The sequence below is a fragment of the Drosophila albomicans genome, chromosome 3 (assembly GCF_009650485.2).
Source record: "Drosophila albomicans strain 15112-1751.03 chromosome 3, ASM965048v2, whole genome shotgun sequence".
NCBI classification, from domain to species: domain Eukaryota; kingdom Metazoa; phylum Arthropoda; class Insecta; order Diptera; family Drosophilidae; genus Drosophila; species Drosophila albomicans.
Genome location: NC_047629.2, coordinates 15479063 through 15500470, shown reverse-complemented (window position 1 = coordinate 15500470; position 21408 = coordinate 15479063). Strand labels below are relative to the sequence as shown.

Genomic DNA, 21408 nt, shown 5'->3' with positions numbered 1-21408 from the left:
GCGTGGTGAACAGCAATTTGAATGAGCGACTTGTTAGCTGGGTGCTATTAGTGACTAATGTCGATGGCCAGTGGGCCTACAATTTAAATGGGCTGCTTATTCCGTGTTTTTGGTTTTCTTCTTTTTGCCTAATAACAGTCGCAACTTGCAATACTAACATATTCGATAACTTGGCACTTTCAATTGTTGTTGCTGGGCATCCCAAGTTGAAGTTGAACTTGAAGTCGATGGCAAGTCGGTGGCAAAACTCACCACACCACACCACTTGGCGCTTGGTTTGGCGCAAGTTCACCACGAGCGCAAGCGCAACTCGTTTTAACACGACGCGTTCGGTTTTCAGTCTTCGTTTGGCGTTCGTGCGTTGCACACCTGTTGACGGTAAACGAGAAAGCGAAAAGCGTTTGGTGAAATAAAAAACGCAAGAGATACAACTAAAAGAAGCCGCTGCAGTAGCAGTAGCAGCAACAACAACTAAGCCGGCCAACTTAGACGTGAGTGCGTGCGTGTTTGAGTGTGTGCGTTAGCTTTGATTGTGTATGTGTGCGTTAATCTATGAAAAGTGAATAACTAAAACGAGCTCAAAGCTGCCGTGGATGTTGCTGTTGCCGTATAAATTCAAAATATGAAAGAAGAAGCAGCCGCAAAAGGCAAAATGTAAACGGAATCCAACTTAATGTGCGTGTGTTCGACTGTGTGCGTGTGTGTGTGTGCAGCTGTGTGTAGAAAAGCAAAAATACAGCAACAGCAATAATAACAACAGCAAACAACAATAACAGCAACAGCAGCAGCGAGACAAAAAACAAAACTTTCTTTTTTGCGCTACCTTTTGCCACTGTATTAAACTTAGTCTTTGCATCTCCGTCTCCGTCTTCGTATTTGAATTTGCTTTTGTTGTTGTTGTTGCTGGTTTATGCTATTGTTGCAAATTACGTGGATTTCGCGCTGTGAAATTTGTTGCAAGCATTTTTAATTTGTTTTCGTGCACATATTTTCACTGATAATTAAAATAAATGGCGCTGCAGCCAAAACTGAAGCTGAAGCAGATGGGAAGCAAACAAAACGTTGATTAAATTTAATCACATAACTGCACAAGGGCAGACTCCACTAATTGGCCACTCGATCCGGTTTATGCCACATCACAGACAGACAGTTGCAACTTTGTATCCATGCCGGATGCCAGCCATAGCCACGGCTGTAATAAAACCTCGCCATTAATCCATGCCGTGCAGGCGAACATCAGAAAAGATTCATTCACTAACCAAATTTCTTGCTGTCCCCAGCAGCAACAAGAACAACGAGAACAACCTCAACCTGTCTTTCATTTAATGCCGGTCATACGGCCTACACATGTTGGCCACTATTTGCAATTGGGATCGGTCGCTAAATTGCAGCAACTGCAACATCAACTCCCAGCTTCAAGTTCCAGCTTCCAGCTCACAGCTTTAGCTTCAGCTGAATACTGTTAGTTGTTCCATTTTGGCGACGTTGCTCATTTGTGCCAATTTTTTGTGTAAGCTGCGGCAACACTGGCGACAGCTGCTGTCTCCGCGCCACACACTCTCTCTCTCCCTCACACTTGTTTTTGTTGATGGCTATCGCTATCGCTAGCCGTAGATTTCAGTTTTCGATAATTTTAAAGTTTAGCTACATTCCTTGAAGCCACAAAACCGCATTTTTTGCATCCATCGTCCGCGTCTGACTCGCTGGCTGTCAAACGACTTCAGTTACAGCGTCCCACTGTCCGACTGTCTCTGAGACGACCATTATGCTTAAAGAAATTTCTGCTATTTTTTTTTTGCAGTTTGGCAATTTGTTTTTTTTTTTGTGAAATCTGTGCAAAATGTAATTGAAAACAAAGCGTGATAGACAGAAGAAAACACAATAAAAAATCGAAGAAAACAAACAACAAATCCATCATAAGATCAATATAAATACTCATAAAGCATTTGGATTAATGATTGATTTCGTTTCTATTCGAGGTAAGCACTAAACATGAAAATGAAACAAGTTCGTTGCCTAAGTCTTTTGTTTTGTGATGAGTTTATCCGTTACAAATCGAAATGCGGGAACTTCCAACTGCGTCTTTCGCTGCGATTAAAGGAACCATTAAGCAGTCACCGGTTGACTTATGCAATTTCGTGTCTCTGCGTTTCTTTTTCGCTGCGCATTTTGGCAATATTTCAAGCACACCAACAACAACAACATCGAACAACTCAGCACCCTTTGCGTTACCTGCATCGTTTTGGATTCATTTCGTTTTCATTTCATTTTGGGTTACGCAATGGCAACCAAATTTATATGAGTCATTTACAGCTCAACTAATTATGAGCCAATGCAACACTTCCGTTGAAATAACAACCGAAGTCGTCGTGTCTTCAATCTTCACACAGAATGTTGAACAAGCTTGGCAAGCAAATCCCCAGCTCAACTTATCGCTGACAGGCGCCTTTTGACGGTGCGTGGGCAACCAACAACAATAACATTGCCTAGCAATCAGTCATTGGAAACAAAAATGGAGTCGTTTAATGACAACAACGACTTAAAGCAAAACAAAACAACAACAGACGCCCACGAAGAAAAGTGTTTGTTTGCTGTGTGCTTGCTCTGTTTTTGTTATTAAAAACTTTCTATTTCACTTTGGGGCAGCCGAATATTCAAGGTTCGGCATATAGGAAAAACTTCCTGCACTCGAAGTGTAAACAATAACAACAACAACAGAAACAACTCAAAGCAACAGCAATAAAAACATTAACAGCCCTGCCAAAAAGTGTTTTTCCATGACTCAACTTTGGAACTGAGTTGCACATGTTTGAGTTTGTGCCTCAGTTTTTGGGCTTCGCTTTGTATCTTGTATCTTTCGCTTATTGTGTATGTGTAATCGTAATCGGAGTTTCAAGTTTCGAGTCTTCGGTTCGACTCACGTCGCAAGCAACCAAGCAACCTTTACTCCACATCTTTCCCTTTTCATCTCTTTCGGTCTTTGTCTCTTTTGGTTGCTTGCTTTCTGAGTGCTTTCACTTTCAGCTAAGGTTGAACTCGCAATTGTTTTTTGGTCGTTTTTAACGATCGTTGCTTTGGCTTCTGATTAGCCGCTAATCGACAATTGCAGGGCGTCGTTGTTGTTGTTGTTATTGTTGTTGTTACTGTTGTTGTGTCTCTTGTTGTGGTTGTTGTTGCTGTTACAGCTATTGGGTAATCCAAAGTTACTGTTACCAACCATTCTGATCATTGGGCAGCCAGCAGTTTGTTAACGTTTGCTAATATACTTAGAGTTGATTTATCGGTTGTTTCGTTTCATTTTGTTCGAATTTCACTTTTCCTTTTGACACCTCTCGCAGTTCAAATTGTGCTTAAACTTTCGCTGCAGCAGCCGCGCCGGGCCCAAAAAAACCAAAAACCAAAAACTATTTTGAATGCTTTTTTACATCAATCAAAATTAGCATTTCAATCACATTTTCAACTGTCGCTCGTCCATAGGCAGGTGTCATATGTTATCTTATGTAAAGGTGACTTAGAAAGCCACTTTACAAGTATTTCTTTGGGGGCAATTGTGGAGCACACAGTCTGATTTATAAGCGCATTTCTGTGGCCTTTGCTTCTTTTTGTCTTGGCCTTTTTAGCTGACGTAATGCTGCTACTTATTTCACTTGGCACTTAAATGGGCAGTGCTCCCCGTTAAACCGGCGACACTGTCAGTTCTCACGCGAATTTGAGAGCTATAAAAGCTGCCGGTCATCTCTCGAATTTTGGGAGAGTAGCAAACAAAAGACTTGGGCAACAAACTTGAACATTGAATCTTTCTTATAACCCATTTCTCTTTTTTTCCTGTTCTTTGCAGCTCATTAAAATATATAAATCTTGAAGAATCGTTCTACAAATGAAAAAGGCAAAAATGCCACGCCAAAGTTCCGAGCAGCAACAAGTTATTGGACATCGGCCGAGGAGCGTTTAGGCAACATTCAGACACACATCAACAGCAAGAAAAAAATTCTGAATTCAACGAGAACTTAAGTGACGCAAAAAGAAAAGAGTGAGGGGACAGACAAAAGAAATTTATGCAAAAATGTGGCAACGAAAGCCACAAAAATTAACACACAAAAATAAACAATCAAGTAGAAGTTCTAGCAACGACAACGACGAGAACAACAAGAACAACAATAGTAAAATGCCAAGTTACCAGCGGCACATTTGGCACTTCTCAGCTGCGACTGTGCTGTCAATTTCATTGCTGCTGCTGCTCCACGTCCATACGGCGGGTAAGTAATGTCGCCTGACAAGGGAGACGCCGAAAGAATTTCACATGAACATATAATGCGAATTTTAATTGTTGTTCACACTGTACAACAGCAGCCGCAGCCGCTTTCACAGTCGACAAACAAAACAAGTTAACACCGAAATGCAGAATGCTAGCTACTTAGTTGTGTCTGGGATACACTGCAAAACCTCAAGTTATTTATTAAACTTTAAACATTCCACTATGCAACTTTCAATTGCTGTTGGAGGAATTTCAATTAAAATATTAGATTAAACAGTTCGTTATGAAGCTGAGCACGAAAATGCCGCGTGCTGTGAGCCATAGACATATCTTTTTTTTTTAATTTTTGTTTCGTATTTCTTTCTCTTTAGAAAGCTTGCTCTCTGCTACATAATTTATTGGGCGCTACTCAGAATGAATAGATACATAAAGCCAGATAGCTGGATGCTCACACACATGAATGGGTACTCGCACTTGCTGCGTTTGTTTGTTTGTTTGTTTGCTGTGTCCCAAAGTATGCCAACAACGAACACCATCAGCACCCAAGACAGCACCCAGACACCCGTACAGACAACTACTACGATTGTCCGCACACAATCTCCGCTTCTTTTGGCATACCAGAGTTATGCTAATTTCAATTTGCCCCCACATTTTTTTGCTCGAATATACGGGCTTGACCCAAAAAAAAAAAAAAAAGAATACCAAACTCTGATCTGGCTGTTTTTCGACTTTATTTGACAGGTGTCAACGCGTGACACACATACTCGAAGAGTTGGAGCATTTCATGGCTCATCTACGTTTGCTTTTTAAGGGCACGTTATGAGTTATCTCTGTGACTTCTTTTCTAGAGTATGTCGTTGTTCATTCTTTGTTTGTTTCTTTGTTTTTATACAAGTTTCTGTAACATACAAGTTTAATGCATTGTCGTTGTTTTATTAGCCAAAGTTTAAGTACGACATACTTTCATTTCTGTGTCAGCTAACTTAGGATATGTTGCTGCTAATATCTAATGATGAAATACACTCACTGTGCCATCTAACTTAGGGTATATACACTCATCTCTGTGTCATCTGTGGCTCAACTCGGGTGTTAAATGCGTCATAGAGCTTCGACAAGAGCTCTTGAACATGTCTTGTATATTCGCTTATTTCTTTTGTTGCATAATTGTGATTATTCATACCGGATTCAGCGACCTGGGCTTGGGCCTTACCCTCTTTTGGTTTTGTTAATATGCAGTTGACTGTGTAAGTGCGTGACATGCGTGAATTAAAGCTAATTAAAGTTCAATAATCGTTTGATTGAATAATTAACTTTATGCAATGCTTCAAAATGGAAAAGTCTCTTGAATAGTTATTCAACTGTTCCTTCGTATATATTGCTGCTTAGGGTTCTAATTAATTTCGCTCACGCTTTCTTGGCTTCTTGTAACAAAGAACATACCACAATCATGTGTTGTTATGCACTTTAGTGGAGGCATTTTCAATTATAAATCAACACTCAACCGCTGACGGGCGCCGTTAAGATGCACCACATGAGCAAACAGCGCAGTGAATGGTTCTCAACGGTTTGCCGCTGAATCAATTAAAGCCAACTACTTTACTGTTTTACTGTTTACTGGGCCATTTAAAGCAAATATGTTGGCATTTCCAAAGCAAACCTTTCATGCAGTTAATAAGCCTTATTAACATAAAAAACAGTCTTGTCTTGTCCATTGAGTGCACCGCACACAACTGGAAATTTACATAAAAACAGTAGAAGTAGAAGAAGTAGAAAAACGAAGCTGCATTCTTCATGGATCGCGAAAATTAGGTGAAGTGAAAATCATTTTAACCAGGCAGTTTAATTAAAAAAATTTCAAACGGCGGCCTCGACCAATTGAGAGATTCTTTAGCCGAGGTAACAGGTAACAACGGTAATAACGGGGCTTCAGGTCTGGGCTTTCGAAATGTTAACGCCAAAAGAATTGAAATTCGTTTGGTGTGTGCATTGGAAAAGTGTCGTTCGTCGAAGCGAGGCATCGACAGCAGCAATAGCAGCAGCAGCAACATCGTCAAGGTAACGCCATTAGAAAGCGTGATGAGTTTGAATATATGTTCATGTTCATGTCCATGTTTGTGTGTGTGTGTACCGAAAATCTATAAAGAAAACCTAGCAAACAGTTAAGCAGCGAGTTGAGTGCAATTCATCATTCGATGCGATGCGATTTGATACGTTCGATCGCTGGGCCGCAATAAAGTCACGAGCCGCATTGACAACAATAACCTGTTGCACCTTCATACATACACTCACACATATTTCTTTCTTGTGTATTTTCGTTGATTTTCATTTTCCCTTGTTTTCTCTCTGCTCTGTTGATGCTTAAAGCTGCTTAAATTTTCAGATTAGCTGTGCTTATTCCACACACAGTTTTTTTTTTGTTTTTGGTTTCTTTCATTTCCACGCTGCTTTTTGGCACATTTCTGTTACATGGCCCACTTGCAGCAAAGTCGCAAGTGAAAGATGATGATGAGCGCAAAAGGAGGAAGACAGAGAGGGAGAGAGAGAGAGAGAGGGCAGTGAGATACTGTAATAAAAGTTTCTTACTTGGTCAGGAACTGAAGAAGATGCCGCGATTCTGGCCGCTTCACAAATTTATCGCATTTCTTTTTATTGGGTCAAGTGGCAGGTTTCATTTGGCTGTTGTTGACTGCATTCCTGGTGGGCCACACGCTTGCCTGGCATGTTGACGCAATTAATTACAAAGAAATGCAGCAGCAAGCCGCAGAACAGGTGCGTTGTTGCCAGGGAAAAAGTGCTGGAATTATTAATGACAGCTGCTCACAGTTGGCTGCATGTTTAGCCTAACAAATGTGCTCGAAAAAATCCAAATAAATTCTTTGAAATTCATTCAAATTCATTTTTTTTTACTCGAATAAATTCAAATAAATTCTTTGAAATTTATTTAATTTTTCTACTGTACAGTGTAGTACAATTATTTTAATACCACAGAAACTCGAATAAATTCAAGTTTTTTATAAAGTAATATCAGAAAGCTAATACTAATACTAAGTTTACGTTAATAAATATGCTCGAAAAAAATTCAATCAAATTCTTTAAAATTAATTTCAATTTTTTACTCGAATGAATTTATTCCGTAAATTTATTAATCGAATTCCACTAACTGTTCGCACCACATAACAATGAACATTAGCCTTTAAGGAAAAGCCAATTACAACGCAACGATCAGATCAGACTAGCATATCCAATTAAGTTAAACGTTTCTCCACCCTTTTCATTCAATTAGAGCTAAAGCCAAAGTCGTATCAATAACTGCATGCGCATGCTCGTACTTTCCCTTTCCCATGCCACAGTCAGAGAGTCGGGAGACAGCGCCAAAAATTGTACAATGAAATTCGGCACAACGAAAGTTTGCCGCAGCTACATAACCATAAACACACACCCAGCAGCCCGAACCCACAATTTATCTTGATTTCGGTTGTGGTCAAGTTCGTTCTTGGCCCTGGCTACGAGGACTCTTGAGGCGCACGCAAAATTGCACAAAGACAGTGAAAACCGCACAGACAAAAGAGAGAGAGAGAGAGAGAGAGAGAAGAGAGTTGGACGTTCACCTTTTTTTTGTGCGGTTGATGAAGCTGCAACTCTCAGGTAGACAGAATGTCTGTATGCTGTGTGTGATACAATTGAATGGTAATCAATGAAAACATTTCGCAGTTGTCGAAAACCGGTTGAACTGAAATTCTGCTGCTTTTTTTATTATTTCTCATTTTTTCTCTGCTTTTTGAATATGCCAATTTCATTTACATATATGGTGTGTCCAAATTGCTTTTGTGGCAATAGCTTTCTTTGGCCTCATCACCAGAATCTACGCCAAATAAACAAAAGACTTAGGCAACGAACTTGGCTTTTGATTTGTGTTGATTTAATCGAAATTTCTAAAATAACAAACTCGGCCCAAACGATGTGTAGGTGCGACACCTGCTGGCCAAAAGACACGAAATTCGTGTGGCATCACAACACACACATACACAATTAGCCCAATTGACTGACTTAGAAGTGGCAAGTTGAACTTCAGCTGGCGTCGTCGACACCAAAAAGAATGAAAAAATATTGTGTAAAACTTGAAATAGAATGCCGTTAAAGACGTGCAGTTATCTACAGACAGTCACACACATATGTATATACACACACTCACAAGATAGCCTAATAAAAAGCTGCTTGACTGACTGACTGACTGCTACTCTGGCTGTGGCTAATATATAAGCCGGTTCTGTGGGCCATTTGTAAAACGTAAACGTATTTGTTTTTGTTCCTCTTTCAACTTTTGGCTTCAAATGAAACGCACACACACACACTTAAAACAGACTCAGATTGGTTTTGAACTTGTCACTCGCCATTGCGAGTCACCCGTTTGTCCATATTGGCCGCAACTTGTTCCGTTTTCTTCGGAGGGGGCAAGTTGACACAGTTTTATCTACGAGTGCGAGCGAGATGCAGCTACGCTTTTCAATCAATAAATTTTGCGTTCTTTTAGCATTGAACTTGACTGGAAATACTCGCAACTCGCGACTTGGACTCCGACAATGTTGTATGTTGGTCACAGCAATAGCAAACGACAAACTACAATTTGCGGCCAGTTGCGGATTTGCTTGCGCTGCTTGCCAAAGGGGCGTATGAGACACGCGGCTGCTGCTGCTGCTGCCGCTTACTGTTCCCATTCTGCGCAATGTGCTTGCTCCATTTTTACTGGCATTTAATCAGCTTTAATTGTTCAATTAGTGATCACAGTATATGGATCACAGTCCACTGATAGATTTTATTTTACAATATCTTGCTTCGATCGGCTGCAACTGCTTTTTGCTTCTCGTTGCAGTTCACTGACCCTGCAACACGATGCAACTTGCAACCCTTTGGCGCAACACAAATATTCGCTTTGCGTGTTTATATATGAAAAGCAAATATTTCAACTATTTCGCCCTAGCATCGAGTGTGCGCGTCTTTGCCTTTGCTTTGCTTTGCCTTGTCTTGTGGCAATAAGATAAGCAATCTACACTAAATTGCAGCTAGTTCAATTTACAAGCCACGATTGTTGTTGCCGTTGTGGTTGCTGTTGCTGTTGCTGTTGTGTGTTCTTGGCAAAGCCACTTAAAGGCATTTGCTTGTATCTGCCTGGCATTTGCTGCTTATTAGTGGCTGCTTTGTTTTCCGCTGGAATCTGTTATAGTTGCAAGTTACAAGTTGCAAGTTTGTTGCCTGTTACCAGTTGCCAGTTGCCAGTTTGCCTTTTGCCTGGGCTTTAATTATAAATATCAGACAATTATGCTGTTAAGTGTGTCTATTATTTAGACAGTTTTGCAGGCCTTTTTCAGTCGCGGATGTGGATGTGGATGTGGATATGGATGTTCGTAACTTTCCACGATTCCCCAGCAAGCTTTAGCCCAGCTAAGTCCAGCCAAGCCTGGCCAAGAAGGCGGCTAATAAATTTTTCGGCTTAGACAAGCAAAAGAGAAGCAACACAAAAAACAAAAGCCGCCAGGCCCCAACTTAAAATGCAACTTGCAGCCACTGAGTCAGAGTCTAGTAGATGTTGCAGCCACAGTCAGAGAGCTAGAGACGTAGACCTTGATTAAGGTCATTCGCTTCTGCTGAAGCTTGCAGTTGCAGTTCGAGACGCTGTTGCAGTTCCACTCGCTGTGAGGCTTTGCAAGTTGGAAAATTAACATATCTAATTGCTGGACACGCGCGTGCGGGAAATGCTGGCAAAACAAAGTTTATATGACACACCTTCATGGTCATGGTCTCCTCAAATCTTTAGCTGTGAAATTCTTGAATTTCACTTGAGCTGAAGATAAACAACAAAGATCTCAGTCTTAGTCAACGTCACTCTCGTCACTTTGTTAATTGTTGGTTCAACTGACAGCGCCACAATGAACCGCACTTTAGGGTTCTTTTAGCAGGCCAACAAAAGCGAGAAAAACGCTTTGATTGCTCAAGTGCAACCGCAGCTGGGTTAGATGTTTGCGTTGTTAATGAATCTCTTTTGGGTTCGGCCTCTGCATGACTTTGCGACAAACAAACAACAAACACACGCAAACAACAAGCACAGCAAATAACAAATATTTATTACACAAACTTTCTTTGGCTGGCCATAAAACAAGATTTTGCCCGACGCCCACCAGAGTTTTGAGTTAGCCAAGCGTTGCCGGAGATGCCTGAATCAATTAGCATTAAATCAAAATTTTAATGCTACAGTTTTAAGCCAGCTGCCAGACACGCCCTCCGCAGTCTATAAAGTCCCGGCTTAACTCTAACGATATTTCGTAGGGAATGAAAGAGATGCGAAACGCTAAACTTGTTGTAATATCTGTTTTTTTCTGTGGTTGAGGCGTTGCCTTCAGTTCTTTGACTTTGAAATGCACATCGTTGTGTGTGCGTGTGTATATGTGTGTGTGAGTCGTCTCTGTGTGTTTTTTCAGCTGGACGTGCTTTAGGGGGCTTATAGACAACAGCATCTTAAATAGAAATCTAGCAGAGAGCTCTCCATAAGCCGCATCAAATAGAATTGAATTGGCCAAGCTGAAAGAGTTTTGATTGCAAAGCGGCAAATAAAATTCCGAAATAAAATCAAATTGTTCAAGCTCGATTATGGCAGAGTTATTTTTGGAGCTGAATGCTGGACTATAACTAAAGTACTTTCTAACGCCTAATATCAAGCCATTCTTCTATTTTGTTAATAAAAATAATGCTAGCTATAAAAGAATTTTTGTTAATAGCTATTGGTAGATGAAAATGAATAAATAATGAAGTTTGTATGAAAGTAAATTAAATGTATGATGGAGCATATCGTATTATCTTCAAAATACAAATAGATTCTTCTTAAATAGAAAAATGAATTAGCTACAAAAGCTTTGTGTTGCTTTATAATAAATATTGGAAGATTAATATAAATAAATTAAGCGCTACATATGAAAGTAAGTAATATCTAAGCTGAAATAATTTGCAGCTTATAGGGTCTTAACAAACAGTAAAATACAAAAGTTTTATCTATATTATTTATTATTTTTTTATTTGCTTCGCAATATTCAATCCTTTTTTTTATTAAGTTTCTCTCACAAGTAGATTTTACTTGGCCGGACTGTGAAAATGGATAAATATCATCGCCGAATATTCAATTCTATTTAAAAGTAAATATACTGTCAGAAACAGTAATTTAATCTGAGTTTAAAATACAAGAATCTTATACAAAAAAATGTATTTGTTTTGAGTTATAATTGAAAGTAAATAAAATGGTAAAATCAGAAATTTATACTATACTCAAAAAATAAATAGATTACAAAATTTTAAATAAATAAATATATTATTTTGGCATTTTTCCAAAATCTTGTTTCGCTTTTGTTATTAGGTAATTTATTTTATTAATAAAGAGAAATTACAACGTATTATCACACAGTCCGCTCGCACCTGAAGTGTTATGTAATCGTGAACATTAGGCTGACATTACGGAGCACTTACTGGCAGGGTTTAAACAGCAAACAGCTGCCAAATTAAGTCAGTTGACAGTCGGACGTACACGGCGTATGCGTAATGCTTGCGTACGTGTCTTAAATATCGAAATCAAAATTTGGTTGCATTTCATAAGCGTGGAAAATGTAATTATTGTCGCTAACAGTGTGTACTATAAGTATGTTTATGCTGTGATTGTGAAACACTGTTGTGTCTGTCTCTCAGACTGTGTTATTTTGTGCTTAGATTTGCGTCAGACCGAAAATGTTGAAGAGTGCAACGGCTTAGAAATAGAAAGTGATTGCTTGTCGGAGACGGGCCGGGCCGGGCGACTGCCGCCAATTTGAAGGCGCTGAAATTGGCAATTTGTTGCCGCGTGTGGGTTACGAGTGGTTGCCTGCAGAGACTGAGTATCAGTCGCCGTCGCCGTCACCGTCGCCGTCGCAGTCTCCGTCTCGCAATTCAGATTGCAACGACGTGGATCGAGGGCTGCGAGTCGTGCGCCTTCTGTCCTGTCCTCGACGTGGGCCCAAGTAGCGTTTAAATTAGTGTAGGCAAGCGCTGGAACTAATGACTCTCTTGTCGTCGAAGTTGTCAACGTTGTTGTTGTTTGCCTTCGCTCTGTTGTCGTTGTCAAGAGTTGGATCCGAAGCTATCATTGATTTGGTGCATTGAACTCGAATGTCTTCTGGTCAAACGTTTGGGGAGTTGTCTGATGTTAAAGAGACAGCAAAATTAAAGTTTTACTTTCGTTGTCCGTGAAAGTGTTGCATGCCACAAGATTCAATTTTTTTCTTTCTTTTCGAAATTGTGTTACACTTGCCACTCCACTTTTGGCATTATACATAGTTGTCTCTGCTGGTAATTGAAGACTTGCCGCTAGCAGACACTTTTACCTTGCCACACAGAGCCTGCAACAAATTCAATTTTGGTATCAATAATAAAGCGAACACAGCAAAATTTGCTGGAAAACAAGTGGAAATTGCGAACAACAAAACGAAAGTGAAAATGTGCGATGTGCTCAATCATAGCAATATTTATGGGCCAAGTTTGTTTTTCTTTGGTCGTTGAAGGAAGCGCTAATTATATCAAAAACTTGAACGAATTTATGATAGAAAGTGAAATGAATTTATAACAAAAGCAACCGCATTTCAGTTATCAATCAGCAACCACTTTGCTCCACATTTTTGCTTTATTTTTTTTTACCATCACTTGTCGCATTTATCGCGCGAAGGTGAAAGTAAAGTGTGTGTGTGTGTGCCAAATTTTAATCAGAAAAAGAAAAAACCGCATCACAATTGGGTTAAGCTCAATAACTAAACGTGTTTGTTGTCGTGTCGTGTGAATTATGAGCGGCATCATAAACCTAAAATCATATTAAACTGGTTGTGTTTACCAGCGCCCACTTCTCAACGTGCCACCAGACCTCAGGCCTCAAAGCCCTCAAATAGCTCAAGCATCTCGCTAATATGTCAGCTAAACATTTGCATTGTCTGGCAGCCTGACACATGCTTGTGGCACCTGCGAAGAGTCCCAGCTAAATCTGAAGCTGGTGTTGGCGTTGTGGCAAGTTGCCGGCGGCAAGTCAACGATCTCTGTTATAAATCACAAGCGTCGAGAGAGGCACACAGAAAGAAAGTAACGAAGCAAGTTTGTAGTCAAATAAATTTATCAGAAACAGACAAAAACCTCTTAGCAGTGGAAAATTGATAAATCACTGTATTGAATGCATGCACACAAAACTCACACTTGAACTGAGTCTGAGACTGATATTGAGCTCGAGTGGGTCAAAGTTGATGCAGAAGATCAGCAGGTGTCAATTTCATTAAGCGTTCTCAAGCTTTTCAAAAGAAAGCACTTCAAATATGTAGCTAGAAATTAGTGTGAAGCGTGAATATGTAGAAAGCGAACTGCACTTATTTTAATACCTCTCTATACATCTTGGGTTTGTGTATCACATTTTCACTAAATTGTGATTGAAATTCCTAAGCGTAAAGCAACAGACAAAAGCCCTATGTGTGGTCTTAGTTTGAACTGAAAGTAATCATAATTGCAATGAGTTTATTTTAATTATTTGCTTGAAGTAAAGTTGGTTAAAGTGACTGCCATTGAAGAGGTAGTATAAATATTTGAATTGACATTAGAGCTGGTCAATTTATTTCGCATATATACAAAGACTTTTAAGAAAGTTTATAAGTTTCATTTTATTTTTACATATTCAACCCTCTTAGAAATTTGGATTGATTAAAATTGTTTTTTTTTTTAATTTACGCGATTTTTTTAATTACAAATTTTGTCTAATACATTTTTTTTTTATATTTATGTAATTATTAGCTCTTATAGAATATTTGATTCACCCATTATTATATTATATGTATCTGCTGTAATTTACTCTTCAATTCAAATTCATTAAGAAATTTTAAGATTTTAAATGCTTTCCTTCATTTCTTTTGTATTTTCTGGTAATAAAAATGTTTCGCTGTTTTTTTTATCATTTACTTATACACTTTATTATCTAATTTGCAGTTAGGGCTCGTTTATTGGCCATATCTCTTTTAGGAATATTTCTTTCATTTGATTTGCATTGATTAACTGACGCAAACATGCACATCCCCCTTGTATACGAAAGTGTGTAAGCGTATCGTATAAGTAGCCTTACTGCGGCATGCTATCGTTAAGTTTGTTTGCCAGCAATGCGAATAAGTTGGCATCTTTTCAACGCTTGACGTAGCAATTTGTGAAATTCTTGTCTTTAAGCTCCACCGGCCTCCAAAGTGGGAGTTTGCTATGCAATTGTGCGAGCACAGTGAGGAGGGAGGGGAATGATGGCTCTGGCGAAATGTAATAAGTAATAAGGCTGTATAAGCTTGTGACAGATACTGAGTTGCCGCAGCCTTGGCTTGAAAAGGCTGAAACCAGTAATTTCAGATGTCGCTGCTTAGACAAACAATAAGAGTATATGCAAGGCCCCAAATACAAATACACACATTACACACATTGCGAGATGTGCGAGAGTGAAAAGAATATAAAAGACTCAAGACACAAACTTGACATCGAAAATAAATGATGCCTGCCAGCTGGGACTGCGACAGAGACTGAAGACTGAATACAGTAGATGTGATGGAAGACTGAGACTGAGACAGAGACTAAAGACCGAGGCTGAGTCTGAAACTGAGATCTCGCTCTCTGGGTTTGGATTTTTAAGAAATGCAAATGTGCATATTATATGTTATATGGCATCGAAAGGCTTGAGACTGAGAATGTATGTATGTGTGATGGGTGTGTGTGTAATGTGTGTGTGACAATGACAAAGACAAAGCATGTGGCATGCGGCATGTGGCAGGTGGGGTACAACTGAAAAGTGAAACCACCTTTTGCTTTTGTTTCGGCAGCATTTGCATCAGATTCTTTTCACAATAATTAGTGAAATTGAAGCTTTTCAATTGTGTAAAGAATTTCACCACCAGATTTTCACCCGCTTCTTCTCTTTGCTTCTCCTTGCAGTTGCCCAGCACGATGATATCTCACAGATCTCACCCAAATCCAGCAGCCACAACTCGTCGCCACGTCTCAGCATTGAGAGCACAATGACCGAGTCAAACACCATTCCCGAGAAGGCGCAATCGCTGGCCCACGAGGAGAACGAGACGCGAGCACGTGTGGAACGCTCTGCATCGCCGATATTGCACGAACAACACTATTCGGGACGGAACGATGTCAGCTACGGGCAGGAGAGCGACAAGGACGTCTCTGCCGGACGCTATTTCCACTACAACATCAAGCCAACGGGCACATATGACAACCAGGAGCAGCAACAGCAACCCGAGCGCACACAACGCATCAGAGCTGGCAAAACGTTGGCGGCAGCGAATGGCAGCAGCACCGGGAATACTGGCAACCTAGAGACATCCAGCACCGAGCAGCCTTTTTTAGTGCAAGGGGACCTTCGACCGCCTACGTCGGGGTCCCCTATCAACCCGAGTCTGAACCTGAGTCCGAGCAGTACTGCCACCTCGACGGCAGTGGCAGCGGCCAGTGCGACACAGGCGCCGCATAGTGCACGTCAGAACGGCAATCCGGACATCCAGGACATCATCACGGGCATTGTGAAGCTACTTAACGGCAACGTCAATGTGCACGCCAACACCCAAGGGGTTGTTCGTCGCCCCTCGGCGAGTCGCATCAATAATCGCGGACCGCCACGCATCGCCGATGTGCAACCGCTGCCCGTGGACTACGAGGCCCAGAAGCCGGGCACCTCAATGCGACCTCCACCGTTCCCCTTCGATCGGCCCGAACGTCCCTTCATCACAGGCGTGCCCATACCCGAGCAGATTGTGCCCGTGCGTCCTGGTTTCGTGAGCAATCGACCGCCTTGGTATCGTAACAAGCCACGCCCACCAATTACGACCAGCGTCAATGGCAGTCGTCGCCCCTTGCCACAGTATCAACCACAGCCAGCGCCACAGCTGCCTCCCCAGCGAGCACCCGAACAAACGTCAGTACAATCGGAGGACGTTAAGCAGCCAGAACAGCAGGCACCCGAGACAGCTGGCGATGCATTGGATGCAGTTCAGCCCACGGACACCACTTACGATTCAGAGTTCTCGAACGAAGATGCCAATGCGCAATACATCGAGGTGTCCGATCAGGACACAGAGGGCGGTGGCGAGGTGGAGGACGAACTACAGCCGCCACCCGAACCAGCGCCAACTGCACCGCCCAAGAAGAAGAACAAGCATGAGAAGAAGAAACCACAAGCTGAATCGCATGTGGGATACACGACCATCGTTGAGACAAGCTCGGAGGTCAACACGGTCATGAACATGCCTTCCAGCTATGTGGCGATGCCGATGGAGAGCATTAGTCACGAACTGGATCCCTCCACAGAGGAGGTGATCTTTATGACCGCCAATCGTACACCTGGTCTGGAAGCAACCCCATCGACAACGACAGCGAGCACAACGAGCAGCATTCTAACGTTGCCGCTGAGCGAGCTGCCCGATGTGGCTGCCATTGCACCCACTTCCAATCTGCCCATGATTACCTCTACTACCAGTACCAGCTCCACTACTACTACTACCACCACCTCATCCACCACCTCAACTACCACCTCAAGTACCACCTCGACAACCAGCACCGAAAAAGCCCCGACAACGCCCAATCCATCAGCTCCGCCCGCTTCCTATCATCCCCGACCCGGCATCGTGCTCGACGATCCCGAATTCAAGCCTGGCGGTCGTCCACGTCCCGCACAGCGACCACCGCCGCCCCAGCAACCCATACAACCCACACGACAGCATTTGCCACCAGGCTATGGCGAGATCTTTGATGTGACATTGTCGGCTATTCAGGGACCCGGACCGAAGGGCAGCGGCTCACAGCAGACGATCAATATCAAGCCTTATGGTTCATATGGAGCTGGAGCTGGTGGCGCAGCACAGGCGGACATCATAGTGTCGGCATCAGGTGACGAAGGCTTCGTCTCGATCGATGGCAAACGCACTTACATCAATCTATTTGGTGATCCCACAGATCCGCCCGCGGGCGCTACAACGCCGGCCACACGGTTACCTCAGCTGCCAGGACAAGCAGCCGCTGGAAATGGTATTGGAAGTGGTGGTAGTAGTGGTACTAGTGGAGGTACTGCACCTAATCATGGTGTCACACAGAGCAGCAGTGGATATGTCGTGCCCGAGACCGAGGTAGTCGAGTTGCAGCCACAGTCAGGTGGTAATCAGGCACAGAGTAAACCAGCGACAGCGGCCACCACGAATGCAGGACCCACGAGACCACACTATCGCCAGCGACCCACGCAACCACCGGTAAGGATTGACACCTGCATTGTGGGCGATGACTCCACCTGTGATCAGGCGCAGCACGAACGCTGCAAGACCGACAACGGGGTCTCCAGCTGTCATTGTCGACCAGGTGAGTAAAATGGAATACTGAATTGATATTTTATCATTAATCTTTGTTAATCTTTAGGTTATTCGCGTCGCAAGCATCGTGAGCCGTGTCGTCGTGTCATCTCCTTCCATCTGGGCATGCGTGTGGATCGCATCTATGAGCACAGAATCGTCTGGGACAATAAACTGATGGATCGAAATAGCGAACCTTATGGACAACTCAGCTATGAATCAGTAAGAGCGGTGAGTATCAAAGGAAATAGTTAATAAATAATATTTTTGAGTGTATAATACTTAAAACAAAATTAATGCTTGCGCACAATAAAAAAAGCGATTGCTTAAATTCATATTAACAGAATTGCAAAATGTATATATATAATATTAATAAAATACGATATAGGAATATAAAAACAAGTGTAATATGTTAAACTGCAAACAATGGATGTTTATATATTTATAATAGTCAGTCGATAACTTTTGAACACCTAAATGTAATAATAATATTATAGGAATATGGGTAATTCCATGAAATTCTAAAGTAACAGTAAATCGGTTAAAATAACAGAAAATTTTTTTATCTACTATATATAAAGTTTCTTTGTTTAATTTAAACATAAAAGACTTAATTACAAATTATTAACATTATTTTGAATAATTGTTAGTTAACATAGTAATATTATAAGTAAAACTAATCACTTATTAACCTTTTTGCAGTTGGACTCTGCCATGTCAATGACACCTTATTCGGATGAGTTCATGGAGGCCAAGGTCAACAATATCTATCGAGGCGATCCCAATCTGGGCGGCAGTGGCGTCTATGTGAATCTCACGCTGAAAGTAAGCAAAACTAATGAATATTAAACTGACAAATTAACAATTTTTTTATCCTAATTACTAGCTTGATGAGAGCGTGGAGACATTGCGTCCCAATCTGCGCAGCGATGTGCAGAAGCATCTGCTCGGTGTGCTGCATCGTCGCAACAACAACATTGGCAACTCGGTGCTGTATGTGAGCTCACCTGAAGGCGCAGTCTCTGCTTTGCATGATCTGGACGAATGCCAGTCCCCGGAACTGAACGATTGCCATGCCAGTGCCACGTGCAGCAACAGCTGGGGCACCTTCCACTGCGCCTGCGAGGCTGGACTCCGTGATCCCTGGGCTGATCAGCCGCAGCGTGCGGGACGGGAGTGTCAGAGCTGTCCGGATGCTTACTGCAACAATCGAGGCACCTGCAGCTACAACGACGAGGGCACTCAGACTTGTGCCTGCGATTCCAGTCACTATGGCGCACAGTGCGAGATCGATGGCGAGGTATTGGGCGTGGCTATTGGTGCGTCGGTGGCCGCGGTGATCATCATTGTGCTGACGTTGGTGTGTTTGATCATGTGGTCACGTCGCTGGCAGCGAGAGCAGAAGAATGCCATGGGCTCGCCTGTGTTTGGTTATATGAACACAGCGCCATTGAAGTCAGCGGGTTTACCACAAGCAGGCTACCAGGTGACGCTGGAGGATCGCATGCGCTGGGCACAGATAGCCGATGTGATGGCACAGACGAATCATTACGGGGTGAGTTCGAAAATCTTACCCAAACCCCGTTTAGTTATGTACTTTTCTCTTTTGCTGGGATAGGCGGAACCCATTGGACCCACAAGGCCATCGTCGGCAATGTTTGCCTATCCGAATCTCGGTGCCATAGGCATGGGCACCATTGGTGGCATGTCGCTGCAGAGCACCATGCAAATGCATCCCAGCGCCAGCCTGGCGCCGCCAGTGCCATTACCCAGGTAATGAGACGTCAAGTTCTTTTCATTTTGTCTGCGCATTATATTGACTCTTTGCATTGCTTTCAGAAGACTTGGCCTTGGTCCGCGTGCGAATGGAATGCGCACGCTGGAAAACTCCAGCTCCAGCGAGGAGGAGGATCGTGCCGATCTGCTGGGTCGTAACTTTCAAGTGCCACGCCCCAAGAGTCGCAGTAACGGCAGCATTGCGGTAAACACATTCACATTCTAGCGACTTCTTCAATATAATTTTTAATTGCATTTTTGTGAACTACAGAACCAGTCGGGCATCTACTATGATGTGGACTACGAGCCCTCTGGCAATGGCATTGGCAACACCAGTGTCGATCATCTCTATGGCTCGCAAAATCAATCGGTGACGCATTCGTCGGGTAATAATCATATACCCGGTCCACAGGGCATACCCATGAGCACCTACACCTCGGGTCGTGCCCCAAGCAGTTACTACATGAAGTGAGACGCCTCTTTCATCTTCTCCCATCCCTGTCCTAGTTATTTAGGGAGCCTGTAAATAATGCAATCTATGCGTAGTTTAGTTAAGTAGACGCCTAAAACACTTTTCCACTGCAGTCCCAAGAGATTTCGGGTGACTGCAGCTGAGACGCGTTTTCGAGCATCCCAGCAAAATAAAGACTTAGTTTAAGTAAGCATCACAGAGAGATACGAGTATGACAATAGTTTAATACAATGTAAACGATCACTAATCATTAATTTTAATAATACTTATTTAAATTATTTGCACCATAGAAGTAATTACATTTCAATTGAAAGTCAAACAAAACAAGCATTAGTATTTATCTATCTATCGATTTCTTTTAAGTTCAAATGTGTGTGAGTGTAAATATGATTAAATAAACAAATAAAGACAGTAATGTAAATTAAAAATTCCTTTGTTTTATTTTTTTACGAATGAGAAATTAAATCGAGTATTTGATTAAAATCTAATCAATACATTAATCTTCACTGGTTCAATTCAAACTGTATAAATTTGAAAATAACCGTTGATCGTCATTATGCAGTGGCTCTCAAACTGTAGTAGCTACGACAACCATCTCGCTTTTACATACATCACATAGTATTAAATGAAAACTATCTGTGTGTAATGTGCAGAAGCGAGACAGCTGCTGAAGCTTTCTCAACAGTGTTGAACAGTCGTTAAAACAGAGAAGCGTCGTGAACTTTGGCGCGCAGCTTAAAATAATTTGAATCTTGTAGATTGCTGCTCTTTTATTACCTTGTAAAATGTTTTACAACCAACATTTGCCAACTGATTTATTTGACAATATTTTATTCGTATTACGTTGACTCACTGAAAAACCAATAATAAACACACACAACAACTACTTTTCATATACTTATTTATGACAATTTCACTTTTATTTTTGTTGGGCTAAAAGAAAACGAGACTTGATGATTTATGAGTGTCGCCCAATGCGGTAGTTGCTTTGGTTCACACGCATAAATAAATTAAAATTATTAGAAAAAGAAAATGAAAAGTGAACTGAGTATGCGTGTGTGTGAGTTTCGTTTGCGTGTTACGAGACTGACCGCTGCTCAGACTCGGAGGTGGAAGTGGAACTCTTGGTATTCGGACTTTGCGGGTGTTTCTTATGCAACCACAAGAGTTGAAGTGATTTCTCGCGCAGGTGGTAACTGCCAAAAGGCAACTGGCAACAAATGCCGAGGCGACTGGCATGCTCATAAACAATGAGCGTGCACATATCTTTTGACCCCAAGAAATATGCTGCGTCTGCGTCTACCATTTGTAACGATGTTCACGATGTACCTCCTCTGTAACCTCCAAGCCTAACATACAGCCTACAATCTATACAATCTATAATCTATAGTCGCCACTCTATTTCTGTCTATTTTCGGTGTATTACGGCGGGTGGTCTGTCAAAAGTCCCGCATTATCTACAACCGATCAACACGTTCAATCAT

At 41.8% G+C, this 21408-nt stretch overlaps 1 protein-coding gene across 4 annotated transcripts; it reads left to right on the top strand.

The window, feature by feature from the left end:
- The first annotated feature begins 359 nt into the window (after window positions 1-359).
- LOC117570768 (proteoglycan 4) lies at window positions 360-20331 on the top strand. 4 transcript variants are annotated; one of them, XM_034252604.2, is made up of 11 exons: window positions 360-491; window positions 1802-1979; window positions 3839-4256; window positions 15260-17224; window positions 17291-17686; window positions 17744-17907; window positions 18379-18501; window positions 18563-19231; window positions 19295-19449; window positions 19516-19657; window positions 19724-20331. In XM_034252604.2, the coding sequence occupies exons 3-11, from the start codon at window positions 4064-4066 to the stop codon at window positions 19922-19924; spliced, it is 4008 nt and encodes a 1335-aa protein (XP_034108495.1). In that variant the 5' UTR covers window positions 360-491; window positions 1802-1979; window positions 3839-4063; the 3' UTR covers window positions 19925-20331. The 4 variants fall into 4 exon arrangements, with proteins under 4 accessions (XP_034108495.1, XP_034108494.1, XP_034108493.1 ...); XM_034252603.2 differs by having other exon boundaries at window positions 15260-17686; window positions 19519-19657; XM_034252602.2 differs by having other exon boundaries at window positions 15260-17686.
- Window positions 20332-21408: the final 1077 nt, after the last annotated feature.